General features: G+C 43.7%; 1 protein-coding gene across 3 annotated transcripts in view; it reads left to right on the top strand.

Moving 5' to 3' along the window:
• The window catches only part of PCCA (propionyl-CoA carboxylase subunit alpha), a 357,755-nt gene that overhangs the window by 144,463 nt on the left and 189,500 nt on the right, over nucleotides 1–23,792 (top strand). For all 3 annotated transcript variants that reach the window (XR_006414646.1, XM_044429576.1, XM_044429577.1), the window contains exon 12: nucleotides 4,178–4,328. Coding sequence is in view for 2 of the 3 variants with exons in the window: in XM_044429576.1 (XP_044285511.1) it covers nucleotides 4,178–4,328 (151 nt within the window). In the remaining variant the exon portion in view is untranslated. The remainder of the gene's footprint in view (nucleotides 1–4,177; nucleotides 4,329–23,792) is intronic.

Below are 23,792 nucleotides of genomic sequence, written 5' to 3'. Positions count from 1 at the left end.
AACATGAGTGGAAATCTTTAAAAAGAGAAATTCTAAAAGCACAATTATGAACAATTCCAATTTCAGGAAGGCTAAAGCTAGGAATGAACTGCAGCTAGCAAGGGATGGTAAAGGCAAAAAAAAGCCTTCAGAGATGTCCAAAGTAAAAGATAGGAAAGAAACGGGTGTTCAAGTATTCAATGTGAGTGGCAAAATGATAACACTTGACAGAGAAAAGGCAGAAGTGTTCAGTTCCTACTTTGACTTTGTTCTCTCGCAAAAGAAGAGCTATGACATTCCTGAAGAAGTGGAAGTACAAGCTGAAGGAGCAGGATGTGAGCTCAAGATTGATAGGCAAATGGTCAAGGATCATCTTATTGGGCTGAATGAATTCAAATCTCCAGGACCTGATGAACTCCATCCCTGAGTCATAAAGGAGCTGGTGATATAACTTTCAGAATCACTATCCTTTATCTTTGAGAAATCATTGGAGACATGTAAAATGCCACATGGCTGGAGAAGGGCTAATGTTGTCCTTATCTTCAGGAAAGGGAAAAAAGAAGAACCTGGGAACTAAAGACCACTCAGTCTGACATCAATCCCTGGGGAAATTCTGGAGCAGCTTATAAAGCAGGTAGTCTTTAGACACTTTGAAAGCAATGCAGCGATTATTTGAAGCTAACACGGACTTGTCAAAAACAAATACTGCCAGACTAATCTGATTTGATTTTTTGATTGGATAACCTCCCCGATGGCCTGTGGGAATGCTGTGGACATGATCTATCTTGACTGCAGCAAAGCTTTTGACAAAGTACCCCATGATATCTTGATTGCCAAACTAATAGTGGGTTTGATGGAACAATGATCAGATGAATCCACAGTTGGCTGCAGAATTGCCCTCAAAGAGTGCTTATCAGTTACACCTTGTCTAACTGGGGAGAGGTAAGAAATGGGGCATTTTATGGTTTAGTCCTAGGCCCAGAGTTCAGAGAAGGACTACAAGGATGATTGAGGGACTGAGAACAAAGTTCTAAGAGAAGCAATTGAATGATCTGGGCATGTTTAGCTTGAGAAGAGAAGACATGGGATAAAGGGCTCAAGTAAAGCTAGATTCTGGATAGATACCAGGAAAAATTTTCTGAGTGTTAGAGAAGTATGACAATGGAGCCAGTTATCTAGGGAGGCTGTGGGCTGTCCTTCACCAGAGTCATTCAAGTTGCAACTGGGCAGCCACCTGAGAGGGATGGTTGAATTGGGAATCTTGCATTGAGCAGGGTGCCTTCTGACCTCTTCCAACTCTAATATTCTATGATTCTACTAAAAAATTGTTTCAAGTTGAAGATGAACATGTAGCAGTATTGTGTCAGGGGATATATTGAAAATTGTCATTCCTAAAATATATGTATCTTCCTTGTTCCATCTCCCTCCACTGCCCCACTTCTTTAGTGTGTGAGAGGGCACCCTTGCTTTATTTGTGTTTATTCCTGTGTACTGCTTAGGCTGGCTTCTTTATAGCAGCTTAATCAGCACAGTCTTTAAAACAGTTCTGAAATAGGAAATGCCTTTTGTTGCACAGCTTATTCTCTGACTCCCTTGCTGTTCAGATTATTGCATTTCTTTGATTTGCCACACTAATAGAAGCATAAGATACTTGGATCTTGTTTCAAAATGAGGTTGTTGAGAATGGAGACAGAATGTCAGGTTTCAGTTTTTAAACATTCTGAATATGCTTGTGTATCTGGATCCCTTTTCAATAGGAGGGCAGCTGGAAGCTGCCTCTACCATGCTTTGATAGGTAAAAGTTATAAAAGTTTGCAAAGGTTAATAAAAGCTGGGATAGGTTGAAGTAGCAACAGAATATTGGGTAGAAGCACTGCCAAAACATTTGTTTTTTTCCCTGAGTTGGTAAGCCTCTGGAAGATGATATATCTGGTGTCCTGTGGTGAGGAAGCTCTCTGGTTCAGGGCAGCCTTATGAGTGAATCCCATGAGAGTTCCACAACTGTACTCTAGGGCAGGAGAAACAGCTGTGCCCAGGGAGGGGAGGGGAACCATGCTGTGTGGAACAGATGAATCAAAGTAAGAAAAACAGAAAATTACAACTTTCAGCATTAGGGTAAAGTTGAGAGAATAATTTAAGATGCAAACTGTTACTGTCATGGGATGTCAAATCAGTGTTATAGGCTAAAGTTGAAATGTCAAGGCAGTTCATTTTAGGATCTTTACCATTTATTTCAAGCTTTTCACTGGAAATAACTCTAATACCTTCCTTCCATATGAGAAAAAAGCATACATACTATAAATGGATAGATAAACCCTACATAAACTTAAGATGTTGTACAATTTCATATGTAAAATAAGAAACTTGGATTTTTGTAATGTGAATGTTTCTTTCACTTGGGATTAATATGTGGGCATATTTTCATCTTTAAAGTTTTGTACTGATGGTACTTAGGAGGTATTGGATCACAGCTTCTCTGGAGTCCAGAAACAAAAATCAGTGGAGCTAGTTTCATCAGAATATGCATGGCCTCTCACTTCAAATCTTCCAATTTCCTTTCCCAGTGGGTTCATGCAGATATTAAATAACTTAGGGGACAGAACAGAGCTCTGTGGGACACCCCTGATTGTCCCTCATGAACCTGCAGGGCGGCCTTTAGTGTATGGGCTCCATTTCTGTGGAACTGTCTGTCCATTGATGTAAGACAGGCACCAACATTATTTTGCTTTTGGTGCCTACTAAAGACATTTTTATTTGAACAAGCCTTTTCAAACCAACTAGCTATTGTTTTATTGGCAGAATCTGATTTTAAAAGTTGCAATATTGTGATTTGATTATGATTATTATTTTAGTATTACTTCCCTTTTTGCTGTTCACTGATTGCATATTGTATAGGATGTAGATGTATATTGTATAGAATGTAGATATAAATCTTGTAAATAAGTATGTGGCGGTAGTTCTGAATCATACTCTTTCAACTACTGCCTGAGACCTGACTGGAATTATTGGAACCATGGCAACAGTGGTTCCTGTGCCCCCAAGGCCCAGTCCTGCCAGAAAGATAATGGTGGGTGATGATATCAGAAGCCAATGATATCAAAATAGATACTAATAGGACTGCCTTCTTCCCCACTCTGCAGTTCCCAGTGTGAGTCATCTCCCAAGGTGACCAAAACAACCTCAGCTCCACATCTCATCCAAACCTCAGTTGAAATGAGTGCCATTCAAATGCATATTGAATTGTTGAGGCCACAATTTTCTCAATTACTTTGGCCAAAATTGTTCTAGAAATTCCCAAATCTGTTGTGTTGAAGGAAGTTTTCTTTAATAAAGGCCCTACTACTGGTTCCTTCAGGCAACATGATCCTCCTAAAATTAAGTATGAATCACTTCCCTTAGCCATGTGGCCAGTCCATTCTGGCTAATTAGCAAGGATGGATAAGAGAAATAGATATCAAGTAGATAAGTGATAGCCTTTACATCTTCAGACACCTTGTCCATAGTTTAATGTATACCTCTCGCTTGATCAGACCTAGTGAATTACAGGTGATCATTTGATACTATACCACTAGCATGTAAGAACATAATTAGTTCTTGATGGGGAACATACTTGGAGGCCTACATTAATTACCCTGAGCATCTGGGAAAAAAAAGAGAGAAGCATGCATGTATATGAATTAAAGCACACCTGTTTGCTCTTAGGCTCACAGTCATGTGTTTTTGCTATGCATATAAAAAATTGCAGTTCCATAGATTAGTAGTAGAGATTTTTTTTTCTAGGTAGCATTAAGTGACTTGGAGAATGTGAGGGAAAGTGCTCTTTTAATAAATAATAAAGGAGACATATTATCAACCAGTGTGTAAACATATTTATCCACTTGTATGTCTGAAATCAAGGATCTGCAAACTTAGAACTTTTAATTTTAATTTTAATTCTGTTCATTTAAGTATAAGGGATTAATACAATGATCAGGATTTTTAAAGCATTTCTACTTCCTAGGCATGTGGTCCATTGACTGGTAATACTAAAGACTATATTTTAACTTAAGTTATAGGCTGTGGTTACTTTGTTATTTCCCTGCTTTACTATTTCATAGTTTTTTTACTTTTATTTTCCCCCTCTTCTATTTGATAGCTAAAAGTATAAAAGGGAAAATACATTTTCAGCTTTAAGCCATTTTTTTTCTTACACATGTAGCACTTTCTTGGATCACGAGACACGCAGAGCTATGGGAGAACAAGCAGTTGCTCTTGCCAAAGCTGTCAAATACTCATCTGCTGGAACAGTGGAATTCCTTGTGGACTCAAAAAAGAATTTCTATTTCTTGGAAATGAACACTAGACTTCAGGTACTGTGGGTAGGGGAGGGAATTATGTTATTTGAACATTAAATATAGCACACACGCTTTTCAACTTGATGTTTCAAAGCCACATGAAGTAACACTAGGAGAACATTTTGTCCTTAATACAACTTTTCCCTTCTAAGTTTGTGGCTTTGAGAATTGTAGATGGAAAGTGATAGATCTTGAAAAAAATACATCTTTAGTATAGTAGAAATGCAGTACCACTTACCGTATTTAAAAGAGTAAAACATGGCATCTTGTTTGTTCACCTGGTCACATAAAAACATGGGATTCTTTAGCTAAAGTGTTGAAGCCATAACATTTGAATGTATAGAATGTATGAATGTGTATAATTCATAGGTATATTTTGTGTAATACTCTATATAGCAAAGTAATGTCATTGAAGAAGCATTAATTGCATAGCACTTAAAAATAATATGGCAACACAGATTTAAGCATTTCTTCTGCAAACATACTGTACTATTGATATGGGATTAACAAGTATTAAATTAAAAATTGTCTTCAAAATGATTCTATAACCTGATTTTATGAACTAGTTTATGGTTGCTTCCTTGTGCTAAGCTATGACTGCAGTTGAAGCACTTTTTGTATTAGTTCTATCGTGCTTGTGGTTGTGCTACTGTGCACGTATCAGAGTGTAATGTGCCATTACCACTAGCTCAGTCAGTCAGATTCTACTATGTCCTTTACCCATCACCATGTAGCTCTAGTGCTTTCATAGGCCACCTTGCCTTGAAATATAGAATGTGATTAGCAGAGTTAGTTGCCATTCTCACGCTGATGAAATTATTTAAATTAAAAATGTACAACTGCAGCCTTGGAGTTGCTTTTCAGAATTTACTGTTCAGATGTTTCCATATTATTTATTTATTTATTTATTTATTAAAACATTTCTATGCTGCCCCATTCGCCGAAGCCTCGGGGCAGCTCACAACATAAAATTAAAATATAATACATACAACAAATTAACAATATAAAATAAGTCGCCCTGGCCAGATAAAATAAGCAAATAATATTAACAATTAAAATGACGTTTAAATAAAAAGGTCTTTGCCTGGCACCGAAAAACAATTAACGACGGTGCCAGGCGGACCTCTCTGGGGAGCGCATTCCATAGATTGGGTGCCACTGCAGAGAAAGCCCTCCTCCGAGTACCAACCCTCCTAATTTCTTTCACGGAGGGTTCCCGGAGAAGGGCCTCTCCCGCAGATCTCAAGGGGCGGGCGGGCGTATATGGATGTAAGCGCTTCTTCAGGTAACCAGGACCCAAGCCATTTAGGGCTTTATAGGTCATCACCAACACCTTGAATTGGGCCTGGACTTCAATGGGAAGCCAGTGAAGCTGACGGAGGACTGGAGTCATGTGAACATAACGCCCAGTCCCCGTCAGCAGCCTGGCAGCTCTATTTTGAAACAATTGAAGTATCCGGACCGTCTTCAAGGGTAGCCCCACGTAGAGCGCGTTACAGAAGTCAAGGCGGGAAGTCACCAGCGCGTGTGTCACTGTCGCCAGGCAGTCGTACTCCAGGTAGGGGTGCAGCTGATGAATCAGCCGAAGCTGAAGGAAAGCGCTCTCGCCACTGCTGTCACCTGAGCTTCCAATGAAAGCTCTGGGTCGAGGAGCACTCCCAAGCTGCGGACCTTGTCCCTAAGAGGGAGTGCAACCCCATTCAGGACTAAGTTCAATTCACCTTCCCCGAAGCCCAGTCCGCCAACCAACAGGACCTCCGTCTTGTCTAGATTGAGCTTCAGTTTATTGGCCCTCATCCAGCCCATTACCTCGGCCAGGCACCGGTTCACTACAGCCACTGCCTCACCTGGATTGGTGGAAAACGAGAGGTAGAGCTGGGTATCATCAGCGTACTGATGATTTCGCAGCCCACACCTCCTGATGACCTCTCCCAGCGGTTTCATGTAGATGTTAAACAGCAAAGGGGACAAAATGGACCCCTGCGGTACTCCATGGCATAGCTGCCATGGTGCAGAGCCATAGTCCCCCAGCACCACCTTCTGGAACCGGCCATTGAGATAGGAGTGGAGTCACTGCAAAGCAGTGCCTCTGACCCCCAGTCCTGCTAGCCTATCCAGAAGGATACCATGGTCGATGGTATCGAAAGCTGCTGAGAGGTCCAGGAGAACCAACAGGGACGCACTCCCCCTGTCCTTCTCCCTGCACAGGTCATCGTACAGGGCGACCAAGGCAGATTCAGTACCGTACCCGGGTCTGAAGCCAGACTGAAATGGGTCCAGATAATCAGTTTCATCCACGAGAGCTTGGAATTGTCCCACCGCCACCTGCTCTAACACCTTGCCCAGAAACGGGATGTTGGCCACAGGTCTATAGTTAGTGGCCATCTCTGGATCCAGTGACGCTTTCTTCAGGACCGGTCGGACTGCCGCCTCCTTTAAAGGGGCAGGCACCTGACCCTCCCTCAGAGAAGCGTTAACCACTTCCAAGATCCAGATCCCAATCCCGTGCTTGGAATTGTTTATTAACCAAGATGGGCAAGGGTCCAATAGGCAAGTGGTGGGACGTACTCGTCCAAGCACCTTGTCCACATATCTGCTTTGCTTACCTGCCACCCAGCAAGCAGGTCAACCATGGTTGGGAGGGAACAAGAAGTATGACCCAGCTGCTTAACTGAAGGTTTACAGAAAAAAATGGGGCAATCAGGATAGTGGTGAGCACTAGGGTTATAAGTGCATGGCGATTGTGCTTTTGCAAGAAACATGACCAGCAGTTGTGCAATAGAAATGTATATGCTTCAGTGTAACTGTTGTGGCCTCCCATTGGATAGTACCCAGAATAACAGCTCTTCCCCTATCCTAAACCAATCCATTTCCTCAGTATTTGTGAAACTCTTTTAAGTCTGTTGGTTTTATAACAGTGCATGGAGGAGATGAATAGACACATGAGAGCTTGGATAAACTTAAGAAAAAGACAGGGAGGTAATAGTTTGTGGTTGGAGTGAAATTGACCAGACTAGAATTTGCTTACTGTGTTTTAGTAGATTTATTTACTGTGCCATTAACTTGTATAGGACTGCAGCAAGTCCCATACAACCATATTCAAAATTATTCAGTTTAAGTTCCAGTGAAATAAATTTCACACACCAGCTAGAGTTTTCAGCTATCTTTGTGGCCAAGCTATCTTTGCTAAGGGTTTGTTTGTTTACACAAAATTAAATTGTCCACCATGACACTATGAATTCAGAGTAATGACACTCGTTAGTTCATTACTGTAGTGTACAGTGATGAGCTTCAGTCTTTCATGCTTCTTCCTTTCTTTCTCTCTTGCTTTGTGCACAAGGGAAAAAAAGAAGCTTCTACTTCTAGTGTACAGAAAACTATTGTTTACTATATTTGGATGAAATAGTAACTGACAGTTTAATGCAGATAAGTGGACAATTCTAATCTTTTCTCCTCATGTGTGAAGGCAGAGGGACGGAGATCAGGTAGTGGGTGAGCTTAGGGCTTGCTGCTACTTCTTTTTGTAATAGCAAATTCTGTGGTTCTTCGTCGTGGCCTCTGTGCATCACACATATGGGTTCTGCGCCTGCGCAGTGCCTCTGGCCAGAAGATTAACAGCTAACGGTTTTTGGCGGGAACTCCACTCCGCCTCCCCTCTAGCATTATATAAGGAGTGGAGTGTCCGCCATTTTCCAGTCTTTGTGACTGCCGTTCGTTGTGCCTCGTGCCGCTTCGCTCTCGCTTAGATCATTACTTACCTTCTCACTTGTTGAAAAACTTCCCTTTTTCTTACCAAGTTAGTATTCCCTCGTTCCTGTTGCTGTTACTATTTCACTTACTTCTTTGCTTTTCACCGTTTTTTCTCTTTCTTGTTCCTAAAAAAAAAACAAAACAAAAATATTACTTTCCCGCTTTACTATCTCCTTTTTTCTTCTATTTCTACGATGGCATAACGGGCGGTGTTCCGCAAGTGCGGGAAGTGCGGCTCCAAAATGCCCACCGTGGACCCACATGACCTGTGCCTCCTTTGACTGGGGGAAGGGCACAGAACTGATAAATGCGGCCATTGTTTGGCCTTCTCCAAACAGGCGAGGAAGAATCGGGAGAACCGCCTCCGTAAACTCTTGTGGGACCAGGCTCTCCTCCAATTGGACCGCTGGTGGCCAAGCCTCCCACAACTGTGGCTCCACCCGAAGGCCATCCAACTTTGGCCGACCTGCCGCAACGCCCGGCCTCTTCCTCCATTGCTCCGCCCTCATGCCCTTCTGAAGAAGGTGCTCATACCATGGCCGATCAGCCCGTTTCCCTACCAAGGAAACAAAAGGGGAAGAGAAAGCACAGCGATCCGGACAAACATCCTGTGCATAAGAAGGCCAAAAAAGATAAGGTGGGCAAGCCGGTTAAAAAGCCGAGGAATCCCGAGCACGCAAAGCATCACCACTCGGGTTTGGCAACTTCCTCCATCCCAACTCCAGCCATGGAACTGACCCCCTCGGTCCCGACCATCCAGGCGGCTATGAGGGTTACCCCGCCAGGCTCACCGCTCCGACCGGCAGCCGAACCTCCTCTGGATCCACGGCGTGGTTCCATCTCAGATGGGGAAATAAGAGATTCTCCATCGAGAGCTCGGTCACCAACACCAATGCCGCCTGTCCCTCTGGATACCAAGGTCGCCATCTCTCCCCCGAGAAGCCGCAGGAGCCGTTCCTCGGATGCTAGATCCAATGACTGGTACCATTCCAGATACTCCTCCGCTCTGAGACGGGAAGAGTACCAGTCTGTGGCCTATTACCCGGTTTCCAGGGGACGATCTTCGCCGCCAGCTCCTCGGGATCGCTTCCATTCAACACCCAGAGACACCCCAAGGGCTCCATCTAGAGAAAGCTGCAGATCAGAGTCGCCAGGAGATTCTTCGTCCAGTGCACCACCCCCCTTCTGGATGGAATCTGATGAGTCTGAGGCTGACTCGACCTTGCCAGATGCAGCGGTTACTTCGCAGGGCCCGGGGCCACCTGAAGAACCATACATCTCTTTCAATGAATTGATGGCCAGGCTAGTGAGGTCGCTCGACATCGAAGCCCACCAAAAACCAGGACCGAGCACTGACTGTTTTTATGATGTGGTCAGGGGCAAACGATCCACATCTATTGCCTTGCCGTTCATTACAACCCTATGGCAGGCAATGACTCAGCCATGGAACCTCCAGGTTCACCCACAACCAACTTCACGTAAATACGAGTCTATGTATTGGGTTCAGGAGGAAGACATCCTGTTCCTCCTCCGTCACCCCAAGCCAAACTCAGTTGTTGTAGAATCCTCCCAGGGCTGGGAAGCACATGTACACACCTCGCCTCATGATAAAGAGGGAAGAAAAGTTGACTCCCTCGCCCGCTGGGTATACGCAGCTTCGGGCCTTGGATTACGAATTTACAATTATGAGGCGACCCTGGCGCGCTATGCAATGCCTAGACGCCATCATTGACACCTTCCCAGGAAACCAGGGCGAACTTGCAAAAACCTTTGTTAAGGAAGCTATGCAGGTGGTGGTGCAGCAGCTCTCCTCAGCGAGGCACCACGTTGATTCTGATTCGAGGTCGCTTGTCAGTGCCATTTCCCTCTGCAGACACGCCTGGTTGCGTAATTGCAATTTTCCAGACGAGATGAAGCGGAGAATTGAGGAGATGCTGTTCGATGGATCCGGTCTCTTCAACGCGAAGACGGATAGCAAACTGAAGAAGATCCATGAATCCAGAATGATGGCCCGTTGTATGGAACTGCAATCCTTGCCTCGACGTAAGTGGTCATGGTCATGCCCGCAATACCGCCAACAATTTCAGCCTCGGCAACAACAACCGCATCAACGCCAGCAACGCCACAGACAACAACCATCGCAGCGCTTCCAGCAGGGCCGCCACCGCTTTGACACGGACAGGCGACAGCGCTGATGCGACAAGCGAGCCTCTCCTCTCCTCCCAACTTCACCCTCCCCTCTCTCATTTGGGGACTGACTGAAAAGTTGGCTCCCCACTTGGGAGTCCATCACATCTGATGGGTGGGTGTTATCCATCATCCAGCATGGCTATGGAATTGAATTTGACGTTGTTCCATCACTGAATCCTATCCGTTTTACACTGACCTCATCGGTACTGTTGGACGAGATTCACCCGCTCCTTACTAAAGGAGCTGTTCGTTGGTTATCGTTATCGGAAGGACTCCACGGATTCTATTCCAGATATTTTACGGTCCCGAAATGTGATGGGGATCTCCGACTCATATTGGACTTGAGAGCTCTCAATAGATTCATAACACCAAAGAAGTTTCGGATGACCACACTCCAAAATATACTTCTGTTGCTGGGAAGAGGGGATTGGTTCGCCTCGCTGGATTTGAAGGATGCCTATTTTCATATTTCAATACATCCACGTTATAGGCGCTTCCTTAGTTTTGCAGTAGACTCTGAAATCTACGAATTCAAGGTGTTACCATTTGGATTGGCCACTGCACCAAGAGTTTTTACGAAGTGTATGGCCCCTGTCTGCGCACACCTTCGTTTACGTGGAATTCGGATATACCCGTACCTCGATGATTGGTTGTTGGTTTCCGACACGAAAGCAGGACTTTCATCTGCTGTTGAGATTACGTGTGCTCTATTACAAGACCTTAGACTTTGTATTAATCAACAGAAGTCTTCTCTTCTCCCTACACAGACGATCAACTTTATCGGAGCCTGGCTGGATTCGACGTTGGCAAGAGCTTTTCTTCCTCAAGCCAGACAACATGCTATTGCTCGGTGCATCTCTCGGATTCGACAAGAAAGAACTGTCCCCGTCCGATCTATCCAGAGCCTGTTGGGACACATGTCTGCATCCATCGCCGTGGTTCCGTATGCCAAACTCAGGCTACGCCCTCTCCAGCTGTTCTTCAACGGGATGTTCCGACCACAGACAGATCCACCTATCAAACGGATTCCAGTCTCTGTTCTTCAGTCCTGGTTATGGTGGATAGCCAGCCAATTTAAATGCCGGTGTCTCAGTGATACCCTACAGTGACCCTCGATACCAACGCGTCTCTGCTGGGATGGGGAGCCATTTGCTCCGATCTATGTACCCAAGGGGTATGGAGTCACCGGGATTCCAGGAACCACATCAACTTCCTGGAACTTCTTGCTGTTTTCAAAGCCCTGCAATTGTTCAAGGACGTACTTCTTCACCAGGTCGTTCAGGTGACCTCGGACAACATGGCTATGGTCTTTTATTTGAACAAACAAGGGGGAACCCGGTCCCAGAAACTAGCCTGCCTGTCCATGCAAATTTGGGACTGGTGCATACCGAGAGGTATCACTCTTCTAGCAGTACATCTTGCGGGCACGGACAATGTAGACGCAGATCTCTTGAGCAGACATATGTCGTGGTCACATGAATGGGAACTAGACCGTCGGGTTCGCGACAGACCTTTTCACCGCTGGGGTCAGCCAGACATAGACCTGTTTGCCACACAACAGAACAGGGTATGCACGAACTAGTGTTTGAGAGCGGGGATAGGACAGGTGTTGTCCGGGGATGCCTTCATGATCCCCTGGAACGACATGGCTTTTTACGCTTTCCCACAGATTCCCCCCATCATGAGAGTGTTGGCAAAGATCATTCACGAAGGGGCCACAGGGCTACTACATGGTGGCCACGCCAGCCATGGTTCTCAACTCTCCTTCACATCTTTTGGGAAGATTTTCTCCAACTCCCTCTTCTTCCTTATCTCATTACCCAGAGGGAGGGCACTATCCGACACCCAGACTTGTTGTCGCTGAAACTGACTGCATGGAGGATCCGATAACCGTATGCACTGCACCGGTGTTGATGCCACCGGCAGTCCCTACGACCTCTACCTCACAAACTTTACACCCAGATCTGCAATATGTTCTCGAATCTGCATTAAGGCCATCCACTAGAAAATCGTATGCAGTGAAATGGCGTAGATTCTCTAGCTTTGCCGAATCCCACTCATTTCCGGCGTCCTTGGCTTCCGTTCAACAGATTCTTCAATTCCTCTTCGAATTGCATCAGTCTGGACTCAAACCTTCTTGCATAAGAGTATATACAGCGGCGATTTCTCACTACCGTGGAACTGTACACGATTTCTCCATTTTTTCTCAACCTTTGATTAAAAGATTTTTGAGAGGATTGGATAACCTCCATCCAACAATAAGGCCCCTGATGCCCACTTGGAGTCTTCCAGTAGTTTTACAAGCACTGACTCGACTACCTTTTGAACCCATGGCAACAATTGATCTACGCCTTGTCTCATGGAAGACTGCTTTCCTCGTAGCAGTTACTTCAGCCCGTAGATCTTCTGAACTTTGTGCCCTTAGGGTAGACCCCCCTTTTCTGAATTTTCATAAGGAAAAGGTAGTTCTACGGCTGGATCCTTCCTTTCTTCCGAAAATCGCTACTTCATTTCACATGCAACAAGAGATTGTTTTACCAGCCTTCTTTCTAACCCCTTCGAATCCGATAGAGAGATCTCTGCATATGCTGGATGTTTGTCGTTGCTTAGCCTTTTATAGGTCCAGGACTGAGTCTGTTCAACACTCCAATAGACTTTTTGTGAAATACTCAGAACATGACCGAGGCTACCCAGTCACTTCCCAACGACTTTCCAAATGGATAGTGAAGACAATTGTTCTATCTTACCACTTAGCTAAATTGGACTTACCATCTATTCCAGGAGGTCATTCTACAAGGGCTGTTGCTGTTTCTTCGGCCTTTGTATCAGGGGTCCTGATAGAAGACGTATGCAGAGCTGCCACTTGGGCTACCCTGTGTACCTTTGCCAGACATTATAGGCTCGATGTCCGTGCCAGACAAGATTGTTCTTTTGGCAGGGCTGTTCTTTCTTCTGTTCTTCGTTGATGACACCTCCCTCCTCCAGTTGTGGTAAGCTTGTTATTCTACCCATATGTGTGATGAACAGAGGCCACGACGAAGAAGAGCAGGTTGCTTACCTGTAACTGATGTTCTTCAAGTGGCCATCTGTGCAGTCACACAACCCACCCTCCGACCCCGCTTGGTGTCATGGGTGGTCCGACTTCCTTCTCTTCGATGATAGGATCTCTTTAGATATTTGTCGTACCACTAAAATTTTGGTTCTTTTGTCATGATGACAATAAATTTATTAAGGCAGCAAACGTTGGTCTTTCAAAGACTGGAAAATGGCGGACACTCCACTCCTTATATAATGCTAGGGGGTACGGGGAGCAGAGTTCCTGCCAAAAACCGTTAGCTGTTAATCTTCCGGCCAGAGGCACTGCGCAGGCACAGAACCCATATGTGTGACTGCACAGATGGCCACTCGAAGAACATCAGTTACAGGTAAGCAACCTGCTCTTTCATCTGTAATAAGCCGGTATCCTCTTGTTTTTTGAGTTCAGTGTTTTTCCCACAATTTTATGTACAATTGCCAAGATTGCTACAAAACTCATTCCAGAAGGCGAGGCCACTATCTCTGGAAACCTTAGAGAACTTATTTAAACACTGTTAAGGCAGTTTGAAAAGAACTGTTCTTTCCAAGCTTGTCGGAAATGTACTAACCTTTAATTAAGATGTTTATTAGGTACATTTCTCTAATTCCTCTATCTTGGCTATGTATCGCCTCTAATTAGTGTTTCAATTTGATGCTGGTGAGTAGTAATTTTACTGGTCTCCTCACCATTTTTCCCAATTGATCTGTCACTTTTCTGCATCCCTCAAACTTGTATGTCTGTTAGCATACTCCTAACTAGCCATCTAGTTTCTCTTTCTTCTATTAAGAGCCAAACTTGGTAATTCTTATGAAGCTTTCTTTCAAATTTATTTTCAAGGCCAGGAGGGCCTACAGTTTACAATTTAATGCCTGCAATATATCTGTTTTGCCTTCTTTGATATCTGTGTTTTGAGGAACTATGATTTCTAGACAGTTAATTTGCTTGCAGCCTTTGCACAGTTCCCCAAAATAACCTGTATACACTATAGTAGCATTAGTATTACTACTATTACTACTATTAGTAAAGGTCTGCATTTGGCTGCATTTTAAAAACTTCCTATGTAATTAGTACCAGGATGTTCTTTAAAGCATCTTATTTCTCTTTAAAAAAATAACTGCCTCATGGCAGTTTTCAGTGGTTAAGATATCAGCCATTGCTTTGTCCCTCCATTGCCTTTTAAATGAATCCATTTGTCACCCTGGGTGTCCTTTCTTCATTATCTTAAAATCTTAAACCACATGTTTAAATAACTCATAACTGACCATTCTGCCTGGTTTTATTCTCTCTAATAAGACAAATTAAAAGATTGGATTGTCTTTAAGATTTAAAGTCATGCAGCAGTGATGGACAATGCAGGACTGCTTTTTATTTAGATGCAAGAGGAACCTCCGTAGGAAATGGGCACTGGGGCAAATAGACAAAAGGGTATACCGGGAGGAGGAGGCCCATTGCAGAAGGATTCTTCACAAGGCTAAGACTGATTATCAGCTGAGACTTGCAAAGAACATCAGGAGCAACAAAAGGGCTTCTATCAGCATGTAAATAGCAAGAGGAGGGGGAGACAAGTGGTGGGACCACTAAATAAGGAGGAAGGGGATCCAGTGACAGATGTGAGGGAACAGGCACAGATGCTAAATGACTATTTTGCCTCTGTGTTCTCCCCAGAGCAGGACAGGGAGATCCCCATGGAAGATTAGATGTTGCTGGGGACTTAGGGGTACAGATTAGTCACCGCCCTAGAAGTCGAGGAGTTCCTCAGGACACTGGACATTACAAAGACGCCGGGCTCCGACGGGTTACACCTGAGGGTACTTCAAGAGTTGGCAAGAGTTCTCTCACACCCGCTGGCAGTGAGTGACAAGTCGCTAGCAGCAAGTGACAAGTGAACAGGATTGAACAGCTGATCCTGTTCAATCTTTTCATCAACGACATAGAAGAAGGGGTGAACAGTCTGCTGATCACATTTGCAGACGATACTAAAATGGGGGCAGTGGCCACAACTGAGGAGCAGGTACTCCAGATCCTAAAGGATCTGGACAGACTATGGAAGTGGGCAGGAGACAACAGGATGGCATTTAATGTGGATAAGTGCAAGGTCTTGCACTTGGGGCATAGGTATAGCTGTCATAAGTACAGGTTAGGTGACAAGTGGCTGGAGAGCAGCACTTGTGCAAGGGACCTCGGGGTACTGGTTGACTGCAGGCTAAACATGAGCCAGCAGTGTGATGTGGTGGTCAAGAAGGCGAACACCACCCTCGGTTGCATAGCCAGAAGAATGACTTCTAGATTGAGAGAGGTATTACTACCACTCTATACGACTCTGGTGTGACTGCAACTGGAGTATTGTGTTCAGTTCTGGGCCCCTTGTTACAGGAAGGATACAGCCAGGTTAGAGTCAGTGCAGTGTGGGGCCAAAAGGTTGGTGGTCGGATTGCAGGGAAAGCCATATGAGATGCGACTGAGGGAACTGGGTCTTTTCTGCCTGTAGAAGAAGAGACTCAGAGGGGATCTGTTGGTGACATATAGGTATGTGGGGGGGGGGGGTCACATGGAGGTGGGTAAAGACCTGTTCTCCTCTGCATAGGATGACAGGATGTGCTCCAACAGAGTAAAGGTCAGGGAACCAAGGTTCAATTTGGATGCCAGGAAGTACTTTCTGACAGGACCCCGAGGGTATGGAATGGGCTTCCACAGAAGGTGGTTGAGGCCCCATTGGTGAGAGTCTTCAAGGATAGGCTAGACGTGTACATGGTAGGCATGTTGTGAGCGGAGCCAGTTAGAGCCAGGGGGTTAGACTAGATAGCCTGGGAGGCCTCTTCTGACTTGCTCTGTTTCTATGTTTATTTATTTATTTTTGAATGTGTATGCCGCCCACTAATTCAGATGGATTATGGATACTTCACATACAGCATAACTTTTTTTTACAATATAACAAAACATATTGGAGATTTATAAAATTGGAATATGGGCACATGGCAAGCTTGTTTCCTGTTACATCATGATCCATATTTACATAATGGGGCTAAAATTGGTCATAGTTGCTTCTCAGGTATGTCCATTGGGAAATAATGCATTTGATACAAGTGGTACATGAAGTGACCTTCACTGATGGCAGTTGCTCAGTTTTTATGTGCAGCCAGACTAAAAGGAAGGATACAAGATTCTGTTTCTTTCCTTTAAACTCAGTTGACAAGAGGTAGACATTAAACAATAAAGTTGCTTTCAGCAGCCTGGGGAAGGGAGGACTGCATCCTGTTGGGCCAGCAACACTGGGTCTTGTCAAAATAACCATGCAGTAAGTAAAAGAATGTATAGCTTAATATTCTCAAGGAAAAAATGAGGAAAGCAGTCTGGAAGGTTGCTGGAACATTTCCTAACAATTATTGGCACTATTTAGGAAAACAGTTCCACATTGTTACATCTAATGGTCAAGAAATGTAGTACAGAATAAGCCAGCCACAGATAATGCTGGAAAAACTTGGTGTGCTGTTCTAGCTTCAAATACCATGCTTGCACATTTCATGTTGAAACCATGTACTCTATATACACTTGTATTCAGCACGAACGTGACACTAACCCCAACCCTTAAACAAAATGATCACGCCATGCTAAATGCTTTTTTTAAAGAACGATGCCACCACATATGTCTGAAGAAGGCATCATTTAATTGACATTTCTGGTATTTAAACTGAGCAGTATCATAAATTCTACAGCTTTCTCAACTTTTATAAGAACCTCAACCCTAGTCTCATCTCTAGTTCCTGATCATTCCCATTCCCAGCTCCTTGCTCTGCTGCCGTATCATGCTTTTGTCAACCTCATTCTGTTGTCCCTTCTTCCCTAAACCTTTCTGCTTGCTCAACCCTTTTGTGAAACTAGGGTTGCTCAGTGAATCTTCTGCCAGGGATTTCACCACCCCAAAGTTAATCAATGTATGACAATGCTTATTTTGTAAATTCAAATAGACCCCTTTCACAGATTATGGGAAGGCATCTAATCATTTTTCTTGCAAACAATAGTCTTCTTTTTGAACCTACTATTAGTGAAGTTAATAGTTGTGAATTAATTTAACTTAGCTTGGATGTCTAGCTTATAAAGGTTGACAATCATTTGGTACCTGCAATTAATGAAGAAATGGGAACATTGACATTCAGTTTTTGTTTTATTAGCTAAAAAAATGCCAAAAAATGGAAATCAGCTTTCCCTATAATCTTGAATAAAACCTTTGGTTAGAACAATTAATAATCCAAAATGCAGTAACATTATTTTTTCTTTAAGTACATTTATGAATTGTTAATTTGTCTTCATTTCATTTAAACTGTAAGTTTGGATTTAGCAGTGTTAATACAAAGGAAGGAAACTTAGAATGAACAAGAAAGTAAGGAATACATTTAGGGAAAAGAAAGGAAGGAAAATATGCCAAAAATGAATCAGAAAAGGGAAGGGAATAATTCATGCTACTTGCTGATGGTTAAATTAAAAGGGAGTCTCATCTCTCTTCGGTGGCATAATTGCATGAAGTACGTCTCTGTAGCTATATATCTGTATCTATGTTTAGCTTTATGTCTTGGCACAAGCAATACACATTGGCTCTGCATAGAGATTATGCAGAAAATAGAGAAAATAGATCAATTTTAGAGAATATTTTATATATGCAAAATTAGCTGCTAGTTTTGATTTTTAATTAAAGTTCATGTAGGAAAAATCTGGGAGTAGGCAGCCCTTTGCCCTCCAAATGTTTTGGATTCCAACTCTTATAATCCCTGGCCATTAACCATGTGACCAGAGTTGGTGAAAGTAGTAGCCCAAAACATTTGGAGGGCTCAACATTTTACTATGCAAATTTAGAATTCTAGATGGAATATGTTGGAATTGAGTAATCTTTTCTTATAAAGAAGTATTGTTTGTTGTGCTAAAACATGGGTCCTCAAAACTACAGCCTGCGGGCTGGTCCGGCCCACCATGCCCATTCATCCGGCCTGTCATAGCTTGCCATGCGTGTGCATGCATGCGCCGGCTTGCTCGCAAGGAGATCGTATTGGACTCGCTCAGAGAAAAGGATCTCTGCGCACGCATGCTCCTGCCTTTCTGTGCGTGCACGCATGTGCGCCCCCCACCTCGGCCCACTCCCCCCGCCCACACCGTCTTGGTGGCCCACGCCCATTGCTGGCACCTTTCAACTGGCCCCCTATTCAAAAAGTTTGAGGACCCCTGTGCTAAAATATACGTCCTCAGTCTGTCTTTGCAAGACAGTCAATTTGCAGTCGTCCTTTGGAAAAATTGGATGAATTTTGAAATAAGTTTCCTCTAGTGGCTGAAGATTCCATCCCTTTAGATTAGTCAACCCTACTGCAACCTTTAGTGGAAAGGTTTCTTTTGCTCACATTTATACTAGAACTAGTGTAATGCTTCTTGTTATAGCCCCTTTTATAGATGGACTTACTACTATCATCTTGGCTTAACAGAAGTTTAAATCACAGCCATGGGTGGTATCCAGTGTATAGAAATTAAAATTTAGTGATCTGACCTTGCCAGAGGATGCCAAGATGAAAACATCAACAGGAAAATTCAAAGGTGTCGTATTTCTTCTCTGAATCTCTAATATCAGTTCTTTCTTTGTCATGTTCTCTGTGAATCGCACCTATGCACAGAGAACACAACAAAGTGGTTGAAGCCCCATCAGTGAAGGTGTTCAAGGACAGGCTGGACATGCACATGGTAGGCATGTCATGAATGGAGCCAGCTGGAGATGGGAGGTCAGACTAGATGGCCCGGGAGACCCCTTTCTGACTTGTTTCTGTATGGGCTTTGCTACGCAGTGCAAGGTCTGGTAGCAGGTTACTTATAGATCAACTGCTTTGTCTTAATGGTTGAACTGGTCTTCTTCCTGGTATACCTCTTAATTCTTTAAAAAATGGTGACAGAATTCCTGATGCAAGTAGCAATTTGCTGTTAAAATGGCAGGTTATAAGTTGCTTTAATACAGCAGAATTTAAGTATTTCATGCAGGTTAGATTAAGTTACTGAAAAAAACAAACAAGGAAACAAGCAAATAAACAACATATTTTGTGAAACCTTAAGGACTTACAACTTTACTATGGCATAAAGATGTTAGTCATGGATGATAGTTCATTTTGATCATGTTTTTGGAATGCACAGATTTCAGTGTTATTGTTGGTCTTCGTCTTCATCATCATGATCTCTTGTTTGTTATTTATAATGCATCTATAATTACATGTTGTTGCTGCTAGTCACGAAGTCATGTCCTACACATCGCGACCTCATGGACAACGTTCTTCCAGGACTTCCTGTCCTCCACCATCCCCCGGAGTCCACCTAAGCTCACACCAACTGCTTCAGTGACTCCATCTAAACACCTCACCTCTGCCGTCCCCTTCTTCTTTTGCCATCTATTGTTCCCAGTATTAGACTCTTCTCCAGGGAGTCCTTCCTTCTCATTAGGTGGCCAAAGTATTTGAGTTTCATCTTCAGTATCTGGCCTTCTAAAGAGCAGTCAGGGTTGATCTCCTCTCGGACTGATCGGTTTGATTGCCTTGCGGTCCAAGGGACTCACAGGAGTCTCCTCCAGCACCACAATTCAAAGGCTTCAGTGCTTCGGTGCTCAGCCTTCCTTATGGTCCAACTTTCACTGCCATAAATTGCAACTGGGAAAACCATAGCCTTGAGTATATGCACTTTTGTTGGCAGGGTGATGTCTCTGCTTTTTAGTATGCTGTCTAGATTTGCCATAGCTTTCCTCCCCAGGAGCAAGCGTCTTTTAATTTCTTGGCTGCAGTCCCCATCTGCAGTGATCTTGGAGCCCAGGAGAATAAAATCTTTCACTACCTCCATTTCTTCCCCGTCTATTTGCCAGGAAATGAGAGGACCGGATGCCATAATCTTAGTTTTCTTAATGTTGAGTTTGAAGCCAACTTTTGTGCTCTCCTCCTTCACCCGCATCAAGAGGCTCTTTAGTTCCTCTTCACTTTCTGCCATGAGAGTGATATCATCTGCATGTCTGAGGTTGTTGATATTTCTCCCAGCAATCTTAATTCCAACTGGTGATTCATCTAGCCCCGCCTTTCTCATGATGTGCTCTGCATATAAGTTAAATAGGCAGGGTGACAGTATACAGCCTTGCCTAACTCCTTTCTCAATTTTGAACCAGTCAGTGGTTCCGTGTCCAGTTCTCACTGTTGCTTCTTGACCCGCATATTGGTTTCTCAAGAGACAAATAAGATGGTCTGGTACTCCCATCTCTTTAAGAACTTGCTACAATTTGTTGTGATCCACACAATCAAAGGCTTTAGCATAGTCAATGAAGCAATTCAGTTGGGTGTATCTTTCTCTTTGTCCCTTGCCTTTCGCTTCCCTTCTTTCCTCAGCTATTTGTAAAGCTTCCTCAGACAGCCATTTTGGTTTCTTGCATTTCTTTTTCTTTGGGATGGTTTTAGTTGCTACCTCTTGTACAATATTGCGAACCTCCGTCCATAGTTCTTCAGGCACTCTGTCTATCAGATCTAAGTCCTTAAATCTGTTTGCCACCTCTACTGTATATTCTTCAGGAATATGATTTAGGTCATACCTGAGTGGCCTAGTGCTTTTCCCTACTTTCTTCAGTTTAAGCCTAAATTTTGCAACCAGAAGCTCATGATCTGAGCCACAGTCAGCTGCTGGGCTAGTGTTTACTGACTGTATAGAGCTTCTCCATCTTTGGCTGCAGAGCACATAGTCAATCTGATTTCTGTGTTGACTGTCCGGTGATTTCCATGTGTAGAGTCATCCCTTGGGTTGTTGGAAAAGAGTGTTTGCTATGACCATCGTATTTTCTTGACAAAATTTTACCAGCCTGTGCCCTACTTCATTTTGTACTCCAAGGCCAAACTTGCCTGTTATTCCATTTATCTTTTGACTTCCTACTTTAGCATTCCAGTTCCCCATGATGATAAGGGCATCATTTTTTGGTGTTAATTCTAGAAGGTGTTGTAGGCCTTCATAGAACTGGTCAACTTCAGCCTCTTCAGCACCAGTGGTTGGGGCTTAGACTTGGACTACTGTGATGTTGAATGGTTTGCCTTGGATTTGAACTGAGATCATTCTGTCATTTTGGAGATTGTATCCCAGTACTGCTTTTCCTACTCTTTTATTGACTATGAAGGCTACTCCATTTTTTCTGAGGGATTCTTGCCCGCAATAGTATACCTGATGGTCATCTGAATTAAGTTCACCCATTCCTGTCCATTTTAGTTCACTGGTTCCTAAGATGTCGATGTTCAGTCTTGTCATCTCTTGTTTGTCCTTGATTCATGGATCTTACATTCCAGGTTCCTATGGAGTATAGATCTTTGCGGCATCGGACTCTCCTTTCACCACCAGATACATCCGCAACTGAGTGTCCTTTTGGCTTTGACCCAGTACTAGCCCTCTGCTCTTCCCCAGTAGCATATTGGACACCTTCCGACCTGAGGGGCTCATCTTCCAGCGTCATATCTTTTTGCCTTTTGGTACTGTCCATGGGGTTTTTATGGCAGAGATACTGGAGTGGGTTGCCATTTCCTTCTCCAGTGGACACGTTTTGTCAGAGTTCTCTGCTATGACCTGTCCGCCTTGAGTGACCCTGCACGGCATGGCTCATAGCTTCATTGAGCTATGCAAGCCCCTTCGCCACAACAAGGCAGTGCATGGTGCTACACAAAAGAACTTGTGTAGCAGGCTTACACTTTAAAGATAATGACAAGACAAATTAGGTAGGAAAGAGAAAAGGGGGAGATTGGGCTATATGTGCAACAAATTATTACAAGCTAGTACCATATTTTTTGCTCTATAAGATGCACTTTCCCCCCCTCAAAAGTAAGGGGAAATGTCTCTGCGTCTTATAGAGTGAATTTGTGTGTGCCCGACGCCCGGGACGCTGCCGGCCTGCCTTCACCATGTGGCACCACCTGGCCGGCACACGCTCGGCACGCGCTTCTCCACCCCCCCTTCCGGCGCAGGTGAGAGCTGTGCCGCTCAGGGGGAGCGGTGCGGAGGAGGAGGAGCTGCGGGCTTTAAGCCGCCGGCTGCATGGAGTGACAGACTGCTCACCCCCACCGCCCGGGAAGACCACCGCCGGCACGCTGTCGGCCAGGCTGCACCACGTGGTACCACCTGGCCAGCACGCGCTCGGTGCCCCCTCCTCCGGTGCAGGTGAGAGCTGTTAATCACAGGTTGGTGTGTGTTTTCAAATGGCAACCCGTCTTTTAATGAAGCCCATGGGGAAGTGATGGGGAATGTGTCTGTGATTATCAGGAAGCTTTTCATGGATCCCTCCTCTAGAAACTAGGTGCATCTTATAGAGTGAAAAATACCGTAATTCTGGAAAGTGGCTTTGTTTCTAATTGAAATATGCTATGTTTTTCCTGCGTTTATCAAAGTAATATTTGAAAACATTCTGTTTGACCTGAAATGAAAACAGTTTTCTCCACTTCCCATTGACTACATCAAAATGTAGACTAGGAACACAAATATGAAAGATGCTAATTAAGGTTGGTGGAAGGACACTCCTGTTTCATTCTGTTTATATGACAAACTATTAGAGGTGGCTTCCTACTTTAGTATTCCAATCTCCCATGATGAAGGTAGATTTTTGGATAGTTTATGACTATTTTTTGTGAAAGGATTAGGTAGGATTAATAAGCTTTGAACAATCTCCCTAAATATCTTGTAGAAGCCTATTCTTTTGATCATGCCAGGTGCTTTGAGAAAGGTGAGTGAAAGAATAATTTACACTGCTCTCTATCAGCTTCAAGGGCAAAGATCACACCTGTAGCTCCAAAGCTGGAAAATCATATCTCAGCATATGTTTGGTCTTAGAATTCTGGTGTCTTCTCAAGATAGATTACTTAGCCTTCTGCCTTTCCTTCTGAATTCACTGCTTCAATATCACACAGTAATTCAGTAATAAGCTGGCCTTTCTTAAGGGTATCAGCTTGGATGACATCTTTTGAATTTCCTTCCTGGTTTCTAAGAAATTTCCATCTTGATTCTGATTTTTGAGTACTATAAACCATTGTTTGAGTTCTTCTAAGGTGGGAAGTTCCAGCAGATCATTAACTGATTCGATTCAGTCATAATGACAATCCCTGGCTCCCTCACTCTTCACTCCTTATGCTATGTAGAGTGAAGATCAGGACCCTTAATTTACAATTTAAAACTCTTGCAAATTCTTCTAGATTCCTCCAGATTCTTTCAGATACAAAAAGTGAGCTCATCTTGCATGAGCTCATCTTGTTCATATACCCAGATAGCAAGCCTGGGTTAAATATCTGCTAGGCATGCTAACAAGTGGTTTGCTCAAACCACAATGTATCATATTTGAATGAAGTAGGAAAATTAAGTTCATTGCAAGAACAAAAGAAATGGTCTGCTTTTTTACCCTCACTTAAGGAATGCGAAAGAGGATGCAGGGGTGTGTGAATGCATGA

The sequence above is a fragment of the Varanus komodoensis genome, unplaced genomic scaffold, assembly GCF_004798865.1.
Source record: "Varanus komodoensis strain SLA01 unplaced genomic scaffold, ASM479886v1 scaffold2, whole genome shotgun sequence".
NCBI lineage: Eukaryota > Metazoa > Chordata > Lepidosauria > Squamata > Varanidae > Varanus > Varanus komodoensis.
The sequence above is the reverse complement of the archived record's forward strand: the minus strand, read 5'-3'. Positions and strand labels throughout refer to the sequence as shown.